The sequence below is a fragment of the Mixophyes fleayi genome, chromosome 11, assembly GCF_038048845.1.
Source record: "Mixophyes fleayi isolate aMixFle1 chromosome 11, aMixFle1.hap1, whole genome shotgun sequence".
Taxonomy (NCBI): Eukaryota; Metazoa; Chordata; class Amphibia; order Anura; family Limnodynastidae; genus Mixophyes; species Mixophyes fleayi.
Window position 1 is genome coordinate 38,185,084 of NC_134412.1, and position 21,627 is coordinate 38,206,710.

Below are 21,627 nucleotides of genomic sequence, written 5' to 3' on the forward strand. Positions count from 1 at the left end.
CATGTTATGTTTTATTATTGGCATTAACGCTCTGCATTGAATGACCTGCGTGTTTGCGGCCAGCCTTATTATTTACCAGACCTTGAATTATAGCAAGTGGCAATGACAATAAATATGTATTCTGCAAATTATATAACACATATGTTGTCTTATTACTAAACAAGATAAAACAGAAAAAAATAAATACATGAATTCTTCCATAGCAGAAAGAGTATGGACAAGGATTTTAAACACAACATATTTAATTACAATTATTTCAAGAACAATTGTTATATTGTCTCAATCAAAAGTTCAAAACTTTTCAAAAATGTTAGTAAAAGGAGATACTTAATTAAAAAAAAAAAAAAATGGAAAATAATACAGGAGTTTAATCTGTCTGAATACCAGAAGCAAGAAGTGATCGTTTAAATAGTTAGAAATTAGTTCTGCTGCCTACTGTATATTAGCTCTCAAATACAGTTCATAAATTGTAATATTTTGCACGTTTATGTAATAAATTATACATTTTATGTATAAAAATAGGTTACATTCTTGATGATTTTATTTTATTTTGCACTGGAATAAAATAGTTTTTCTCAATTGACACAGTAATTAATATTTCATAATAAATGAACATTAATTTAAACACTGAATATTAGTTATAATCACCTGCATGTAAATGTATCTGTAATTAAAAGGATCATTCATCCAGCTATCCTCCTATAGAGTGTACTCAGAGGTATTCCGATGCCATGAGGAAATGGTCAAGTGCACTGAATAGTTTTTTCTACCCACAGGTGATACAAAGGTGGACTAACCCATTGTATCTTGACTTATCCATCAGTGCATGGAAATATTCCATTTTTACTTGCCTATCCACATAACAGGAGGCAAGTACTGTGCATACATATTGACAGACAGAAGGACAAAAAGACATAACGCACTATTAAGCAGCAAAATGCCCCAGTTTACATTCCAGTGTTATGTCTGCTTATCTGAATGGGTAATTTTCACATTTTGTAATGATGTAAATCACTGATAAAATCTTTGTTGGATGTAAAGACAGAGATAGCTAGTGCTGGTAGAGATTAAGGCGGAGAGCAATAAGCCCTGAGTTTGAATACAATCTTTAGTTCCCACTTACAACCTGTAAAACACAGTTGGGGAGCTCAGAGAGCTGCAATTCCTCTAGTGCCAGACAGGAGGGTGCAACATAGTACAAGAAATAACACTGCTAAACTGCACACAGATTATAAATGAGATGCATAATACATTGTTACCATATTATAACAGCACAAACATTAAACAATACATATTGTTCACCATTTTAACCTTAGTTGTGCACAATCTTTAGAAAGACATTAGCAGTCATACTTAATGGTGTTTAAGTGCTTGAGATAGACTGCACACAATTATTTCAAGTGCAAAAAAAAACAAGACAAAACTCAACTGGAAAATATCAATCAAAACGCAGCACTTCTAGTGTCCATGAGATGAAACGGTCTCCAGCGAGAATGAGAGATAAATAATATCCACAGCACAACTTCACTGTATTCCGGAGGCTCAAATTGTACAGAACCCAGGATGTCAGCATTTTACATTAAGGCAAAATACGTTGTAACCAAAAGTAAGCAGAGAAGATCCCAGAGTGAAAAGAAAACATTACTCTCTCTTTGTCAGTGGGCAAACAATAAATAAATTCCCGTTTTTTCAGACGTTAGATAGCAAATCTGTCTGGTCAGTATTCTCTTATGTCAAATCATCATGCTCTCTTCAATCGTCAAGTCTGCATCTGCCAAACAATGAGATGGCTCCTTTCTGATCTTCTATACCTTGGTATTGTCAACAAAAGATCTCCGTAGCTCTCATCTGTGTCACCTGTTTCATCACCTAGATTTAAAGGAAAAAAATACATATATGCATTAAAAAAGTATGGTCACAGCACCAGGACTTTGGATTCAATTCCCCTCAAGGCGGTGTGCGCGCAGCCATTTGTATATTCTCCCTGTGTTTGTGTGTTTTTGTCTGGGTGTTCCAGGTTACTTCCACATTCCAAAGACAATCTGGAAAATTAATGGATTCCTGTCTAATTTGGTGTTTGTGTAGTTGGGAGAGTAGATTGTAAGCTCTAATGGATCAGCGATGGATGTGTCTGAATACAATTTTCTGACAGAACGGAACTGAGAATTATGTAGGGGCTAATAAATAATCATTGCGATTTAGGAAAGTTACATAAAACCAATGTTCTTTTCTGAACAAAAACACAGTAATACAATAAAATATTCCCCTTGTTCCTATCCATCCTATCTTACTGACCCTCTACCCCACTATTTTTCCTTTACCCTATAAAGGGGAAACTGACGGAAACTGTTTATGTATTTGTATTACATTATGTATTGTTCATGTTTTCATGTGTTTCCTTTATAAATAAAGTTAAAAAACTGATAAAAAAAAAGGTACATTTTGAATATAATAAAATATTCCAGATACAAAATATGAAAATTACTTTGCTGGGTTTAATTATAAAGCTGATTATGCAAATATCTATATTCTTCAATTCTATACATTTGCACCATCCACAACATGAGAAAGCAAATTTGTGATTTTGTTAGGCAATTTCAAAGACTGTCATTGTTAGTATTTAACTGTGTCCCATTCATGAATAAAATGAAACATGTTAATAGCTCTGAATAATAGCCAGTTGAGACATAATATCATGTAGATGATATAATTCAGTTTTAGTTACAGTATAACAGCTATATTAAAAACATGATGGCAAATTACATACCAATTCTGAAGTTAATGTATCCTTCCCCTCCACTCATCAATAAGATACTGGAGTTTCCTGTATTTTCACTGCCACCTCCTGGCAGTGATGGGTTGATACAACCTGAAGAGTAATCATTTTATTCAGCATTATGACCATCATACATTATTTTAGCTGGCATTATTACTTTATGCCATGAAAACAAGTCTGCACATTTTAAATTTCTTGTTACTGCAGAGCGACATGTTTTCGCTAGAGTGCTAAATTGCACCTTAAAGATGGATTGGCATGTAATGTATTCAACAAGCTCAGTGACCCTCTTAAACTGGGAGAGAGTGTTTTATACAGTGCTCTTTATTTCCCAAGCTCTCTCTGATGTGCCCCTCCCTCTGAGGTCACAGCAAGAAGACTAAGATATATAGGAATAGGGTCCAGGCAATCTGGCTTGATTCTGAAGCCAGTTTAATTTTTTTCATTTTGATTTTTTTTTTATGCAAATTAACTCATAATTAGGTTGTAAAGCAATATAATATAATAGCAACTGAGAACCTGGTAATCTTTATAGATTGACAAGCAGGAAAAAAGACTAATGAAGAAAGAGTAAAAGTAAGAAAGGAGGTAAGAATAGAGATTTTCTTTAACAAATAAGGAGGGAGGCACAGCTTCCGGCCGGAGAGGCATAGCGTACGGCCGGAGAATACTTAGACACGAGGATGCATATGTATGGTAGAGAAAGCCAGTGCAAGGGACTGACATAGTGGGACAGCAGAGGGTTTGTGATTGGTAAGGTGAGAGAACCTAAATTGGTCAATTATTGGATATTGGGATTAAAGATTATTCTTGGACATAGAGCTTGACATATCATCATCGTTTATTTATATAGTGCAACTATTACCACAGCGCTCACTCACATCAGCCCCCCCCCCCCCCACTGAAGCTTATAGTCTAAATATCTTATCACACAGACAGACAGACAGACAGACTAGGGTTTGATAACAGCCAATTAACCTACCAGTATATTTTGACATACGAGCAAGATGATGTTGCGGACAATAAATAATTCAGGGAAGACATTAGATTTACATTACTGCTTTGCATAAGTTTAGTTTTAGTTAGGGAAGGTATAGTGTATAAAGCGCATAGTAATTTAGTGACACTTTGTGATAAATCATGGTATGCAATTTTTCAATGTACAGGTAGTAAAAACTTCCTAGATAAGTCATTGCATCCTACTGTATAATCTTTAGGGTAAAACATCCCTTTCTTCATTGGTAATATATTCAACTCCTGTCTTGACATGTGATCTTTTACATATAAGGATATCAACCACATAACAGTGTATTGTGAAAAGGTCAGAAAACTAGAAATAAATAAAAACACTGAAAAAACAATAAATGCTGCTACTTGAAAACGCCATACAAACAGACTGACCTATGCTTGAGAGATGTGCTGCTAAATACAAATGGAATGCCAGGGGCAATGTGCTCCATTGTCAATCTGATTTGGTATACATAGTAATCCAAATTATAGAAATAAAAAAAAAACGCTCTTTTCCAGAAGCATCTTTGAACTCTCCATGCCTTTATATTGTCGTTAAAATTATATTTTCTAATTTGGATCAACTAGTATTTTAGATTAGCTAGGAAATGCACTCCTTACCTGGAACACATGCAAAAAACTTGACAGCATCTCGGTGCCCATGGAATGAGACTTGCGCGTTCTCCATAGAACAGTAAGGACTCCTTTGGAGAAAATGTTCCTGTGGGCTTTGCTCATTTTCACCAATTTGTCCAGACTGTGAGTCAGTTTCTGCAAGGAGAGCACAGTTGATATTACTGTATAAACAGAAAGGTTGAAACTAAAACTTTAAAATAAGAAACTGTATTACATGTACTTATGAATCATTTAGAGAAGACATAACAGACTTTTGTTGAGGATCTAGTAGTAATCATCAACTCTAAAAGAAATCTGTAAACAGCAACCTGGGGATATTTGCAATTAAATATTTATTCAGGCAAAAGGGACTATAACAAAAAGTTGTCACAGAATGTAATTGGGGAGATTGCACCGCCTCTTGTCAGTTTTCGCATGGTTATCACAGTGTTTTGGTTGCAAATGGCAACAGATCAACATAAGCACTTTACATATTTTAATTAATTGCTGGTAGGAATGTATTTTTGATTATCTATTATTGACATCTTATTAGGAATACTATAACAAGCCTTCCTACTCCGCTCTATTAAAATTTTTACTAATACTGGCTACACTGATGGTCAGCTCTGATAATGACATGGCATTATGTACACACAAACAAAATCTTTTTTAAAAAGGTGCATTTCACTAGCGTTGGTGCTTATTTTTGTCATTCTTCACGTGCTGCATGTTCCAGCATCCCTGGTTTTGAAGTAGGAGGGGATAGAACAACCTGTAAACAATCTGAATGGATAAAACAGCACAAAATAGTTCAAGAGATGAGTATGCAGAGTAGTGACCAGGGAAGGGCCGGCAAATTTTAGGCCCGGGGGGCAAGGCTCGACTCAGCAACCTATCATTTTAAAGGAAAAAAGCAGGTGGCCCAGTGACTCAGCCCAAGGTAGCCCAATATGGGACAGACTCGGGGGGCAGATGCGCCCCTGCCCCCTAGCCCAGCCTGTCCCTGGTAGTGACCTACCCCAGTGGCGAAACTACCATCGGTGTGGTAGGTGCAGTGCACCGGGACCCATGGAGATAATGGGGCCTGCTGCATGGCAGATGCAGAGGGTCGGGGGCCCCGCTTCCCTCTTCCCCGCCTATCTGTACTGGGGCCCACAGCTCGCTAGCTCTGCCTCTGACCTGCTCACTTGTATGATTATGATGGAAAGGGTTACATGATGTAGAAAGGGGAATAGAGGCAATCATGACACCACAAACAGACATTGATAGTAGAAGGGTGCAAGTTTCTCCAACAGAACAGTGTATTTATGAGGTTCCTGACAAACTGGTGCTGGAAACTTGTGGTGTCAAAAGCACTGCTATCTGAAAGAGTTACCACATCTAACATGTTTAACTTCTCCAAGTATTCTCAACATCTCTACTCACATGTACTAGGTAACTACCAAAATAAAGGTAAACTAAACAAAAGGATTTAATCAATAGGATTATAAGAGTGGTTTCAAAATCAATTAAGCAGTTAGCGTCCCATGATGCTTTGGTATATGCATAAATATGATCTGCAGACCTAGCTGTCAATATTTTGCTTGACGTAGCTAGAGGAAGAGATCTCAGTGACTTTGTGAGAGTGGCAGTTGTTGGGGTACGTTTAGCAGGAGCTACAATGACATGGACTGCTCAGAGTGCTGTAGTTTAATCAGGAACACTAGTTACATATAACGCTTTTGGTTAATTTCCAAAGCACAGGATGTTTGCTGCACTGTTGCAAAAACCAGCTTGGGACCCAGCGCGCGCATAGATTTCCACGTGCAGCGTAGGTTTACAGAGCAAGGTGGTGCAGTTGGCAGAGAAGCAGAAGTTTCTGCAGTCAGAGGAGATTAATTGGGTTGAATGCAGGGATTCCCAGCATACGGGGTAAGTGCATCACTATCTCATTTTGTGGAGCAGTGTAGAAACAAGATTTACTTTGGCAGAGAATTACTATCCATAGTAAGAAAAGGGGATGGTAATTTCCGAGTTGTTAGACACTTCCTAGAAGGCTGTGGCCAACACAATGAATTGAAACTTATCACATAAAATTAAACTAAAAGAATTGCTTTTGATTTACATGTTGCATACTCTAGTTCCATCTAGTGTACTTCTTTAACGCCCATATGTTAACGGAATATTCTTTAATTGGAATTTAAATTTTAAAAATGTACCGTTATAAATAGATGTATTTCTCCCATTAATATGGGTATATTTTTATTCATTCTAAACCTGTATCCAAATTACCATGGTAACTACCAGCTACATGGAAAATATGGCAGTACGGAAAACACAGCTCAAAGCCTCTTCATATACAAATATGAAGACGTAATGTAGTTAGCATAGAGATAGAAGCATTTACTTCTAAAAATAGGCGCTGCACCTCAGCAGTTTTCCCCTATTATCGCTATATTATGGCAGTTACTTGCATCTCCCACCATTTTTGCATTCTCACACACTTTCTACAAAAAGTAGTAGATTGGGTAAGGTAGATCATAGATGTCACATGAACACACCCAAAATACATCAGTGGTCAAGACAAGATAACAGTGTCTGCTGACAGAAGGACAACACTTTAATTAGAAATATCAATGAAAACAAAAGGGACAGACGAGACATTGGGCCTGAATCATTAAAGAATGTAAGGCAAAAAAAAGAGAGTAAGTTTTCTCCTGAACAAAACAATGTTACAATGCAAGGGCTGAAAATTAGTTTTTTATTTTGCACATAAGTTAAATACAGTTTGTTTTTTCATGTAGCACACAAATACTTCATAGCTTATCTGTACACTGAAAGTTAAAGTTGATCTAGGACCTGCCCAATCCCAACTATAAATCTGCCATCACATTTTAAATTTAGCTCCCCCTCCAAAGCAACATGGTTTTGCCAAAGTGCAAATTTTTTTTTGCTTTACTTTCCCCAATGAATCAGACGCAATATGTGCCTAATTATTGATACACAAAATAGTACGTTTCGGGCACATAATTATTGACTCCATACCCAAAACAACTAGTATTTGGTTTAGCAACAATATAATTATTCAAACAGTTCTTTTTTTATTCTTATGCTCATCTACTATTTTTGGCATATCAGAAAACTCAATGAAATCATCTTTCATTTGATTAGAACTTTATTTAACCTAATAAACTTCCTCACATTCTCAGACAGACAAATGGATTCATCAATAAAATAACTTCTTTAAAACATCTTACCCTGGGAGAATGGAATAGCAACTATGACTCCACACGTAGTTCCCACCCACAGAAAGCCACAGAACACAGACAGGGCAGAGACTTGTGCCATCGACATACCAAAGACATTGGAACCTGTAAAAAAAATGATTATACTATATTTTTCTAATAGAAATAGTAAGGCAAGTACATTCCTAATTAAACTGACTGGCACAATTCTAAATGTTGTAAACTGCCTATATGATTAAAAGCAGTTAACATAAATTATTACAGTAAAGTAACAGATCAGCAACAAAAGTCAAGTATATCTCGGTGGTGCAGCGTAAGCGCTGTATGATTAAGGCTTCCATATGTGGGAAAATGTAAATGGTGCACTTTTTTGTATAGAGTGGCCAGCAAAAAAAATTCATCCATTTGGCTTTTTACCCTTATTTCCTTACATCATGGAATCAAGCTGAATTTATTTTAAGAATTTTAGCCACTGATCAACACAAAACATAGTTATATGTCAAATAGAAAAATATACAATCGATGATTATATATACGATGATATAAGTATATATTCCTCCTGTTACGGTCACTATGAATGGTGCTACTGCACAATTTAATGAGGAGGGGAATGCAGAGGGCATAGTGGGGAATTTGAAATGTATTTTAGATATTATGCTCATTAAGTTACACAAAACAACCTCTCAGTCATTCTGGATAAAGGATCTATATACTTTGATACCACAAAAATGCATTTCGCATGAGGTTAGATGCAGGACAAAGGAATGGATTTTTCATTTAGTTTGTTTAAAAAGTAGACCTTCAAATTTTGCATGATGCATTTTTAAGTTTGTAAACCTCACGCAAATTATCTAAGTGTCACAAAGAATGAATAATAGTCATGGCTTGTGACTTTTGTTATCCGTTAGTCAGTTATAAAGACAGAAAACTAAAGCATAGTCTTCTGCCAACTAGATTTACAGGTATTTTTGGAAATTATTATGTTGATATCACAGGCTGTGAAATTATATCAAATTGCCAATATCACTACATACATCTTTGGAACACAGTTCTGCAGCCTGCACCAATCCAGTTGTTTTCAAACAAAAAATTCCATTGTACCCACATAAATAAATAAGCAGAATGTTCCATGTAGAACAGACAGCACTTCTATAGCTCATTAAGGTCCTTTTTCTTTCGGCCGAATATTTTGGAAGTTTTAAAGTAAAAATTGTTTCTATCTATTGCATGCATTTTGCCCTCATTTTTTTAAAAAAAAGTCTACAAAAGGGAGTATATACTGTTTTACACGTAACTGATTTATACTACTGTTTGACTACTTATTAGAGTAATCCAGCACAGGTACTTGGTGCTTCTTTATTGTTTTTAGAAGCACTTTCACATTAATTGTTTAAATTATACTCAATTGCTCCTTGACAACTGGCTAAAAATCAATGCATATGTACGTTTGAAAACTATCAATACAATTTTATCATTACTTGAGACCTAAAAGTTCTATGTCAGTAGTGAAGCTCACCCAGCATTCTCTGGATAAAAGTCTCCAGTTCCAGTTCCTGTAAGGGTTGTCCTGTTTGTGCATGGAAAAGACGAAGAATGGAATCCAAGCGAACAGACACACATACCGCACAGCCAGCAACAGCAATGTGCCGAACTTGACTCTCGGTGCGAGGTGTTGCTTCAAACCATTTCTAAGAAAAACAAAATCGAAATTTTAGACCCATTCATCTCTCGGCTCACTTACACAGTTACAAATGGGCACACAGCTAATGGCACGGTTCAAGTGCAAGTTAAAGTTTGTGTATTTAAAATCACTAGTGAGTTCAGAGCATATTGTGGTAGAGATAAAAATAAACCCTTTAGTCATAACATGTGCACTAGCATGAATGCAATATACAATTTATTGTTAATCTTATATAAAATTAATTAAAATGGAGGAACTATAACATAGAAGCAGAGGTGATGCACCTTACAAAAAGTGTGTTAGTCTGGGAAACTATCACATTTTTAGTTCATGCACCCCCCCTCCCTTTTCTTTCCTCTGTGTGTTTCTTAGGGAAGGACCCCTCAATAAAATGCTACACTGTCGGATTTGAGCTGCACATTGGCATGTTTGACATGAGAATATGGGTTGAAACACTTATGGATTGGTGTAATTCAAATCTGCTTGGTAGAAAATATATGGTGAATGCAGCACCTTATTGGCCAAGTGAAATGACCATTAAATCAGGTGCCATATTCACTGCAAACTTCATCTCCTGGAGCCTGAATTTCCTTGATGGCTTCCAGTCAGATACACCTCAAAAGCTGCATTACCCTTTCTGTTGTCAATAGGCACAATCCAACAGCTCACAGGTAATCAATTCATCAGTATTTCCTGCTGATTAAGTACACAAGGGAACTAGATACAGAGTGGATAGGGTCAGTAGTACCAAGTAGACATACATTTTCATATACATTGGAATATGAGGCATGCAATGCTTAAAAACTGGGGGCATGTGTTTTTAATTTTAAAAATAAAATATAAAAATATCATAATTTTGCTAAAGGTGCATTGACAGGTTTATAATTATATTTTCTGTGTACTGCTCTTTAATGTGTTGCACACAAACTTAAATGTTGCTGGGTAACCCCCATTTCTTATATGAAAGAAGCAAATGGAGACCTTTTTCATTTATGATGATAATTCAGCATGGTAAACTATATTGTCATATAATTAAGTTAATGGGTGAAATGATTAAGTAGTGTCTCTCACTGCCATCATAAGTCAATGGTTTGTTGTTGGATGGCAAGGTCTTTGGTAAATGAAAACAATTTTCAGTTGATGAGCAAACAGTTTCTACATAAACAGTGATCAGGATTACTACTTAAGTGGGCCCAAGGTAATGATCAATTTGTTTGCCCCAAGCCTTTATTGCAAAGCAAAATTACGGTGCTATTAAGAGACAGGATAGTCCTAAAATTTAGCCAAGGCCTACAGTTAGGCTTGGATTGGCAAGTAAATAATTACACTTTATCAAATAGGGTTATAGATAGATATCAATCATTAAATATATGAGATATAACCTACATGTATTATTAGCAGACCTTATTTATCGTTCATAATCCCCTAATAAGCTCTTAAGCTTAGTTTATACTATGCATTAATAATTTAAATCTGTTTTTTCAACCGTTATTGAATTAATCTAACAATGCTGTATAAGGTTATACAGACAAAGCCCTTCGGAGTGCCTCCTAGAAAAGTAGATGTCTTTTATTTTTCTTCTGTAATATAAAAAGTGGACAGCATTTTAGGTAAGAAAGATGGATCAGGAGAAATTCAGAAAGTGTTCCTTGCACTACAAAAAGCTTATTGCTTGGGGAAAAAACGAACACAAAAAAAAATATATATACTAAGGTCTGCAGACACCTGGGCCATCCTGAAGAAAACCAAGAATATGCAAAACAGAAGCCAAATCTGAATCCACTTTAAGCTCACAACACACGATGACATTCTTCCAAATGTTATAATGGACCACCAAAGAGTTCCTTTTTTCTTGTCTGTAAAGTTGTGTTAATCACTTTCTCAGATCCCTTTATTTCTGAGCAGTGACTGCTCAATCTCCATGCCACCAAAGGTAATCCTTCTAGATTTGGATGAAGAACTGGACCTAAGTGTAGGAGGTCAGGGCAAAGAAGTAGAACTCACGTTTGCTCCTGAAGAGTCTTCCAAGTGACTTCAAACCACGGGTGTCAGGACCAGGATGGAAGAATTGTTATGACCTTTTTCAGAACCTTTTTAGGGTGCAGGCAGAAGAAATGGAGGAAATACATAACCCCACTGAAAGGACCATGAGCTTGTCAGAGCATCTATCCCCTCTGTTCCTGGAACTTTGTGGCGAAGGAAAAATCTGTGCATTTTGGACTTCTGATTAGTCACCATAAATGTCTAGTTGATGGATGCCAAACTTTCTTATTAGCAACTGGAATATTTCCTGATGAGTCCACTCTCCTGGATGAACTTACATTTGGCTGAGATAATCTGTGATTACATTTTGTCTGCCTGCCGCATGAAGTCAAAAGAGCAAATTCAGGTTCTCTATGCTCCTGATATGACTTGTTATTTCTTCCATTGTGGTCCTGCTTCTGGTACCTCCTTGGCAAGTTATAAAGGCAACTACAGTCCTGTTGTCTGAGAATACCTTGAAACAGTGTCTAAGAGGATGCTAGGACTGAACTGCATTCCAGTCTGCCCAAATTTCTAGATCATTTGTGTGTTAAATTTAAAATTTTTGTTCGGTGACCACACATACTGTGCGCTACTTTTGACTGTAAATGAGCCCCTCAGCATGTGGTACCAGAGTCTGTCATATTATCCATTCTGGTTCTGGAAGAGACACACATAGTTCTCCTAGTTTGGATTCTGTCACTAATTGAGAGATTTTCTGATTCTTGTTAATAAAATGGCATGATCCAGAGATAATTGTCTGTGATGCCAATGAGTGATTAATTCTAACTGGAGTTTTCACAAGTGCCACCTTGCCCAGGTGAGAATTCCTATGGTGGAGGAAAACCTTCCTAATAGGCAAAAGCCCCTTCATATTGTAATTGGATATTGAACTTGTAGTTGACAAGCCAACTAATGAAGCTTTACACATCGCACTTTTGGTAGAGATACTTTGCTCTGCACAGTGTCTATTTGGTCCCCCACAAACTGTACTGTGGAATTAGTGGTGCTATATAAATGGATGATTATAGATGATGATCTGCTGTGATGGCATAAGAGGACTTCTCTCTTTTGTATTATCCAGCAGTGTTTCTGCAAAAACACAATACTTGAGCTACCCTGGATCGGACAATGTGCTCCGACTTCCCAGTCACTAGAATGTCATCAAGATAGGACCAGAGAGTGAACCTCCATACCCATAGCTCTGCCACCAGTGTAATTAGTATCTTGGTGAAAGTACTTGGGGATGTTACCAGACCTTAGGGAAGATAGGTGATCTAGAAATGTCCCAGGAAAGCCCCATGGGATTTTATGACCAAAAAGACTCAAATAAAAAGCCTGTGCCCACCTGAGATAGAGGAAGAGAGCTAACACAAGCTTCCTGCAATGTTTGCAGATCAATATTTAAAGCTTAAAACACAACTGAAGCTGAAGGGGTTCTGGATCTGACATAATGAAATTTTCGATCCTGCGGCAGGCAATTCGATTTAACTCTAGAAAATATATGAAGCATGGTATCTACTATAATCAGCAAATAAAAAAATCCTTCAAAGGGTAGTATCGCTAGGTTTTTAGCCGACGCCAGCTGCCCATGGACGCAGTCAGAGAGCTCTTCTAGCTTCCACCACTGAAGCCATAGATTTGGATAAAAAGGCAATGTTATCCATCAATGCCTTGCACAGGAATTATATTCCTCTCTACATAACTTCAATGCTTTTCAGCAAGTATTTTCTACTAATATTATCGCCAGGAGAGACAGCCAGAACCCAAAACAGCAGTCTCTTCTTAAACAGAACTGATAAACGACCGAAAAATTCTATGCTACTTGTCTAATCTGAACTATGTAAATGGCGCCATGGACATTGTTTAACAATATTTTATCTAATACTAAGCAGTCTGGATAACTGCTAAGCCCATACCCCTATAAAAAGTACTATTATCTAATGTAATGTTTTATGTCCATAATCTTCTCTCTTTGTAATTCTATATCTGTGTAGGACTGTAAATGGCAGTCTTATTGCTCACTAAACAAAAGGAGGGAAGCGCTATGTCTGAGGCTTTGCTTACATTGGGTAACACCACCTAGAAATCCAATGCTTGGCTAAAGTGTAACAAGAAGGTACAAAATGTGTCCTATAAAAAGTATAAGACGAGACCTGATCTCTGTCAGTGAACAAGTCTGTGTGTGGAAATGGCCATGCATTTCTCTGCAGAGCAAGGAATGCCCTTAAAATTATTCTCCATACCCTTATCTCATTTAAGTTATTTTACTCTGCAAACTGAAAATTTAGTTTTTACACCACTCCACAAAACTAGGCACATTGGTGTGCACATTGGTGTGCCTACTCAGTAAATTGCAAATAACACCAATACTCCACTCTACTTGTATTATCGGCCAGTGCAAGCTTCAGCTCCCCCGCAAATGGCACCGTCTTGGCAAGTAAACTTATGTGCTGTGGAAAAAGAGGTACTCTTGCAGAAATTGAGGTCCACAGAACTGCCAAATAGGCCGTTCGGCACTTTCTGAAAAGACTTTGTACAGTGTGCGCTTCATTTACAAAGTGCTGAAACACAAAGTGAAGACATAGCCCTGAAAGGCTTGTGCAATTTCTCAGGCCACTACTTCAGTTAAGCTATAGATTAGCAGTTCTTATTGGTTATGCTAGTTTTAATCACATATTTTACTTGTACAATGAGGATTCTATAATCTAAATTATATTGTGACCAAACTTGACATTGGAACTACATGTAAAACTACAGACAGCTTATCGACATACAAGAGATTTACTACAAAATATTGAATTACTTTGATTTTGGCTGTCCGTGGATCCAAGACATATATCCTATTCCTGTAGCCACACCAAACTTCTCCATGCACATAGACTGAACAGCGAATTGATTGTTGAGGCCTTCCCAAGTCCACAACTCTTGGATTCTCTAAATCCCAGTTCCTAGCTGGTCAAATACACGGCTTTAATTAATAATGAATAAAATAAAATTATTAAATCAGGCATACGTACATTTATATATTTAACTTACCAGCATTTCTACTAAAAATTGCAAGTGTTCCGTCACCCAAAGTAGCTACAACGCGGTTACCGGCATGTCTGTGATTTATGTAACACAAGGAATCTCAATTAATGACTGAGGAACATCTACAGTATTTTAAGACAATGGTTGACAACCTATCCATTTCCCCCTGATAACTTACATTATAGTGTGAATGGCATCTTTAAGTTGAACTTTCTGTAAGCAGTTCTTCCAATCAGACACAGCCGAATGAATAAACAAACTAAATAAAAAAAGGCAAAGACGACATTACTGCATGACAACTACAAAAAAGGAAATATTTCCATCAACACAAATTGACAAGATACTAAATATATACTGCTCGTTATCTAGCCAGAACCATATTATGATTTTAATTCCAGAAGAGGCAGAGTGAATGTAGAATTCAGAAAGCTTTTTCCAGCACCAAAACCTATTCACAGTTTTCAAGCTCTGCAAAAGGCAGCATTTTAAAATGACACGTAAAACTAAAATACAAGTTGCCTTATACTGCATAAAAGAGTTCCACAAATATACATGCAAAAGTTACCATAACATGGTATAACGTGAAATGTCTACGAATACAATTATATTTATTCTGCAGTGGAGTGAAATGTATATTAATTTAACAGCCATTTTCTGTCAGAAGAGGCCACACACCAGGGTAAAATGGCCTAAAAGCCAAGGACAAGATTACGGTCCAATTTGGTCGTGTGTGTAGGAAGCCAAATTAAACAAAAAACATACAATTAACACTTAGAGAACCCAGCCATAGGGCGACAATGCTTGTCAAATATATCCTATTTTAATAATCTCTTGAAACACACAATACATCAGAAGCGCATTGGAAAATATTTTAAAAACATAGCACTGAAATGCTTTCACAGCATGCTAGTGTGCAATTGTTTTTCGCAGCACAGGTGTGAACGAGCCCGTAAAGACTCTTCTGGTTTTGTGCAACTGGCCATTCTCTGAAAATTTCTTTATATCTCTGCTGCTTCAAGAAACCTGAGTTAGCATATTTCTCTGCACACACTGTTCCTGAACAAAACAACATTCAGAAAGTACCCCACAGAATGTTGACAAAATGTTCTGACAGAGTATAATATATACTGTATTTTAGGGGGAATTGTCGAATAGATGCAAAATAATGAAATGCTGACCATTTGCTCAAAGCAGGTGGGTTACTTATTTGTTTTACCTCCCTTCCTGTGTCCCCAACCAGATGGTGGCACCTCCACCAACATTCTCATGGTCGTCATCTTCTTTGCAAATTTCCTGCTCTTCAGAACAATCCAGTCTGTAGGCTGCAAAGGAAGTTTGAGGCGCAGTATTATCACAAGCCTACCAATAGGCAATTTATGCAATATAAGTGTAAGCCAAATAATACTGCTAAACTTTATATCACAACAATAAAAAAAATTGTGAAACTGACCAAAAACAATAATATGTGGAGAGACAGGTGTAGAAGAGTGAATCACGTCACAATGTAACTTTGAGAAATGCTAAACCAGAGGTAGGCAAACTGTCGATTGTGAAACTATAAGTGAAAGTATTAGTCCCAGCACGCTCAGCCAAACAAAGTCTTACAACAGCCACACGTAGGTCCTAGCTTATTAAAATCATTTGGGGGAAAGAGGTCAGAGAGATCTACTAGGTGGACTAAGGTTTTGCAGGCGAGATCTTCTGGTTTCCTCACGTTTTCTTCAGTGAGTTTCTAAACCTATATATTTTTCTTGACCAATGTATCAGAAAAGAGCAACATGTATTTTCACCTAAAATTCTAGCATTTACTTCAAAAACAAAAAAAATAAACTAAATACCTGGCACACAGGTCACACACAGGACATGTGTATTGGGAATCACAAATTGATCCATTACGTGGTTTGAAGAACTTGCATCTATGACCATGATCTCGCTGACAGAATGGGTACCTGAGCATATCCATACTAAGCTGGGGACATGCGCACCCTGTAATGATAAGAAAGAAGGAAAATAAGGACTGTTAGAGTAGTGGAGAAGGGCACATTAACAATGTGATGACATTGGAAAAAAAAAAAAGTTTTGTCAACACATCTGCATAAATCTTAAACCTATGACAATCTCAAACTAAAATAGATCTATTTTCTTTTCTAAAACAGAGCCAGCAGATTCTGCAGGGCTTTACAATTGGGAATAAACAAAGTAATAAAACAAGACTGAATATTAAATAAAGAGGATAGAGGGCCCTACTCCCAAACTTACTATAAGAAAATAGGTCTTGATAAATACACATTACATTAACTGAACTTTAGGGTCTGTGGTTGAGAAAACCACAGACCCTAAAGTTCATTTAATGCAATGAAAGCACCTAGAATCGTTGTCTGTGCTTGGACTTTTGAATTCCGGTTGCATTGACTTACTGATGGGGGTCAAAGTGTTGGCTAAAAATGTGTGAATAATTCCGCTGCATAACCATTTTTCCCTACATGTGGGAAGATGTTAAACTTTTAGTTGCAAATAATGCTCAACCCAACCAAATACAACCGGCAGACAGAATTTTTAAAGGAAATTTACATCTTTCTTTCTTTTGCTCACTGAGTCCATTGTGGATGTTCCAGTCGCACACCAGAGCTGTACAAAAGATTACAAAAAAAAATAATTAAAAAAAGTAAAGATTCTGCAAGAAAATTAAAACATTGTTCATATCATTCAAGTGCCAAACTTGGAACAGAAATATTTGTAAACTTAATGAGGCAAAGACCAAAGCAGTCAGGACCAAAAACAATAAGAGTCCAGCCTATGAGGGCATCTTGAGCTATCAGAGTGGATGTGTGTTTAGCATGCAAAGTGGCTGACTGCAAGTAGAATGTTAAAAATATATAGCATGCATTGGGATAATTGCCATGTAATATACCATTGAGTGCTAAGATCCAGGGCTCCAGGAGCACTGCATGCATGAATGAAGGCGGTGCGCTAGCATCACGAACAATGATCCTGATGTCTGCTCTATTCACATTGTGCTGTGCAGATGGTCAGGCCCAGAACACATGCAGTGTTGTATGTGAATAAGTCATAGACGTATATTTGTCTTATTTTAAATACATCAGAAATAATGAAAAACTCATAGCAGCACAAACACTCATCCACAAGAGTTAGAAAACTTCCATCTCAATTCAAGCATTGAACCCTGGGCGATGGTAGCTAGTCAAAGCTATTTTTAACAGGATATTCAGTATCAGATTACTGACAGTGCACAGTACATATCTCCTGCCTTTGCAATAGTGCAGCTTTAATAAAATGCAGGAGATGTCAGTGTCACCCGATACAGGACAGGAGCCTCTCAACTAGTATAAAAATAGCTAGTATAGCATTCCTGATGGGATTGGATGTACAAATTCATTATGAAACTATTTTTGAGATATTTTTCATAAACCTTACTTTATATATACTTTTGTTTGCTACTGAAAATAAGATAGTTTTGCCAGTCTACTCATAAAAACTTTTTTTGCATACTGTCATTTTTAAATGAATGCAATAGAACTTTGTGGGTTATTTCATTGGAATAACGCAGTTTTGATGTTTATTGATTTCTAATGATGTTTCTTGCCTTTGATGGACTGTATTGCGTTCCTTTAGACTACAGAGGTTACTGCTGTGGTTGATGTATAATATAACATCTGCAGTATGAAAATGTTAATTCTATAAAAGCAATCTTAAAAAACGTATAACTTTTGAACACTCGGTAGTCATCAATATCAGTGTCTTAAAAAGGCAAGTTCACCTAAAACGTAATTGTTACCCAATACCAATCCTTATCCCAACTAGCAGAACGGTGGGGGTATCGTGCTAGATGAGGCTATGCTTCTAACCCTGATGTTGACCAGGAGCACGTCAAACCCAAATAGCACGGTGGTCTCCATACTACAGTTGTCAAGGCCTTTACTAGAACACTATTGCAGTGCTAGCAGGGGTGGGTGCCCCCGAACTACAGGGATTCTTGAACGGAACCCACACAATTCTGTTAGTTTTGGGTAAGAGCGACGTTGTGCAAAAGTTACATTTTAGATCAAGTTAAAATTCGAACATGTGAGACGACTTCAGTCCATATAACCATATGTGGAATCTTCTATGGAACCAGGGAGTCATTAACAACATTGGGTTCCAGTGATGGAGCTGGTAATCATTTCACCCCATCTTAAACTCATAGTATTACTTCATCACCACACATTAAAAAAGAGAAAGGAGTTTTCATCCATAGCACTCACCAGGCAGCAGTGCCTGCAGCATCTGCCCATAGTATTCAGACAGTGCATGACCAAAGACCACACCTGATTGGTTGGATTACTGTAGCTGTATAACCAGATGCAGTCTTTCACCATCTTTCACCTTTCTACACCATCTGATGGTGAAAACCTTAGCTGTACCAACCACAGCAAACTTCATTTTACTGTTTACGGTTTGAATACCATGAAGGACGATCAAGGCACTACTGCCAAGTGCATCACACTAAGGGTAGTAAGTTGGAAGGCATCTAGCCATCATCCAATAAGGAGAGGGAGAGGACATCACATTTAAATATTAAAGAATTTATGCTTCGCTTATATTATAAGGATCACTTACCTTTGTGCATGGGTCCTTTTGATCCAAAAGGCGGAGTTGGACTAAAACAGGAACACCTATGATTTCACTTCCTTCCTGCGTTTCACCCTAAGACACATGATAAAAGTAATTTATTTACACTTTGCCAAGTTGGGCTGTAGAGCGAATTTTACAGAGCAACCTAAATGAGCTTGATAAACAAGTACATGCACGGTAAAAATGTTATATTTGTAATAGTTTTATCTTTATATTTAATAATATGATCCTAAATGTAATCATATAACTTGTCACCTACTGTAGTTTTCAGACTAAAAACAAAATCTATAGCTTTTATTTAAGTGAAAGACCCACACATGTTCAATGCTGAAATACTGAAGCTACAAGGAGGACATTATTCTTTAGTTAAATTATTCATTGGTTGTTCTATCAAACACAGCTTGTCACATTACTTATGGTAATGGAAATTACTATTATGGTCTCAAGCTTATGCTGACCTCCCATGAAACCATTCAATAATACAATAAAGAACAGACATGTGCAGGTGATAAAAGATCCAATACAAACAAATGTAAAATGGCCAAATTGATTGATGATCCGGTCGGACTTGGTTTAAAAAAAACTTTATCCAAATAAATCTGACAAAGGCTGATTGAAATGTTTGTGTATTGTAATAGTTTGAAGATTGTTTTTATTACGTTTGATCTCTAAGGTACCACAGTGCTCCTCTGGGAAAACAGACCATATATAAAACAGGGTCATACAACGTACACAAAATAAATGCAGAAGTAAGAACCAAAATAGGTTCGGGAGGGCCTTGCTTGTAAAAGCTTACCATCAAGTGGCAAAAGGGCAGAGGTGAGACAAGAGGAGTGAGCGTGGCTCAAAGTGGAGATTGGGACAGCAGCGATGTTGTACCAGAGTGAGAACTATAGGTGTAAGTAAGGTAGACTATTAAAAAGAGTAGGTTTTCAGAGAGCATTTACAGATTTGAAGGCTGGTTGGTGGCAGCACAGGCGAAGCCTTGTAGGTGGGACTAAAAGTTGGTTATCAGAAGCAAGGAACTGGAGAAGGGTAGATCTAAGAAGTCCCAAGAGAGGGTATTACGAGTTGAGGTTTGGAATCTATGAAGGTGTGGGGTTGTTGAGGGTGGGTCATTTGAAGTTGATTCTGGAAAATAAAAGGCAGCTAGTGTAATGATATGCAGACTAAAAATTTTATTGATACTAGTGTCCTACGTTACGCACACATTGAAAACGTCTTTCTGCTGAGTTAGATCAAAACTATAATGCGACACCTGGTACATTCTCACATTCATATGCACACGTTTTTATTTGACCTTGTATTTATATAGTCACTATATAGTTGTAAAGCTGTTGCTGTCTGTTATCAACCATTTCAATCAGAAGTGCTCATGGTCGTCATCATATAATAGACTTAAGCTAGTCACACATACATTGCAATATCGGCATAGACATCAAACAACTGGCTCAATATTGCAGGCTCTGGCCCCAAATGATTCTGATAATAGAAATCTCTTAGTGGTCATCTTCCAACTGCATTTACTATCAGCCTATTTGTGAGATCAAACTGGACTCCAATCCAGTTCGTCAGACAAAGCTGCATGATCAGCTGAAAATTATCAGAACAAAAAGGATTGGATCATTACTGGTACTCTCATATATTCAGTCTGTTATCATCAGACCACAAAATCCAGTTGCTCAGGATGGGCACGGAGGCCTGGATCCGTCCAATATCGTCCGCCTACATGCAAAGTCAAATTATAAACTAATCAGTTTGACCTTTGTGGCCAGTTTAAATACTAGTGTGAATCAGAAAACAAATCTTCAGTCACAATCCTAATATCAGATACGATCACTTCCAAAAATCTCATAAAACTTGAGAAAAATATTTGTGAATAATATTAGTATTTTTTTTATTTAAGACAGTTTACCTCCTCTCCATGTTCCCTAAATTTTAGGTTGCTGTGTGTGTGTCTTCACACACCAGTTATATATGTGCATAAGCAAATTGATAACATCTTATACGTTCTTTGAGGACATCTTAGAACCAAATTTGTGTCAAGTGTTATTATTATCATCATCATCATTTATTTGTTAGGCGCCACAAGGTATCCGCAGCGCCGCACACAGTACTAACAGTAGACTATACAGGGTGAAACCATACAGAACAATGAAGAAAAAGTACCAATACTTCAGAAACTCCGGCTAGTCATATGCAGTAAAGACGGAGCGGAAGAACAGGTATGGAGACAGGAGGGGAGGGGGCGAGCTTACATCCTAAGGGAGGGTAAACAGACCAGGCACAAGAGGAGCCAGTTGAGGCAAGAGGAGAGAAGGGAGGACGAGCAAAGGGAGGAGATGGGGGTTAAGTAGATGGTTGGTAGGCTTTGAGGAAGAGGTGAGTTTTGAGTGCACGTTTGAAGGAACACAGAGTAGGAGAGAGACGGATGGAACGAGGGAGGTCATTTCAGAGAAGGGGGGCTGCATGGGAAAAGTCTTGGATTCTGGAGTGGGAAGAGGTGATAAGGGTGGAGGAGAGGCGGCGGTCGTTGGCCGAGCGCAGGGAGCGGGCAGGAGTGTGAATGGAGATGAGGTTAGAGATATAAGGGGCAGTAGAGTTGGAGAGAGCCTTGTAAGTGGTGGTGAGGAGTT

General features: G+C 37.4%; 1 protein-coding gene across 2 annotated transcripts in view; it reads right to left on the reverse strand.

Annotated features, from left to right (window-relative positions):
* Positions 1-282: 282 nt before the first annotated feature.
* LOC142107562 (C-Jun-amino-terminal kinase-interacting protein 3-like) overlaps positions 283-21,627 on the reverse strand; it is an 87,771-nt gene continuing 66,426 nt past the window's right edge. The window contains exons 16-27 of one of the 2 annotated variants that reach the window (XM_075191063.1): positions 18,977-19,063; positions 16,952-16,987; positions 16,198-16,345; positions 15,576-15,681; positions 14,538-14,618; positions 14,366-14,433; positions 14,133-14,281; positions 9,140-9,311; positions 7,636-7,749; positions 4,406-4,555; positions 2,768-2,869; positions 283-1,869 (exon numbers count right to left, since the gene is read on the reverse strand). In XM_075191063.1, the coding sequence (XP_075047164.1) occupies positions 1,760-1,869; positions 2,768-2,869; positions 4,406-4,555; positions 7,636-7,749; positions 9,140-9,311; positions 14,133-14,281; positions 14,366-14,433; positions 14,538-14,618; positions 15,576-15,681; positions 16,198-16,345; positions 16,952-16,987; positions 18,977-19,063 (1,323 nt within the window). In that variant the 3' untranslated portion in view covers positions 283-1,759. Of the gene's footprint in view, positions 1,870-2,767; positions 2,870-4,405; positions 4,556-7,635; positions 7,750-9,139; positions 9,312-14,132; positions 14,282-14,365; positions 14,434-14,537; positions 14,619-15,575; positions 15,682-16,197; positions 16,346-16,930; positions 16,988-18,976; positions 19,064-21,627 lie in introns of both variants that reach the window. The other variant, XM_075191062.1, reaches the window with a different exon arrangement.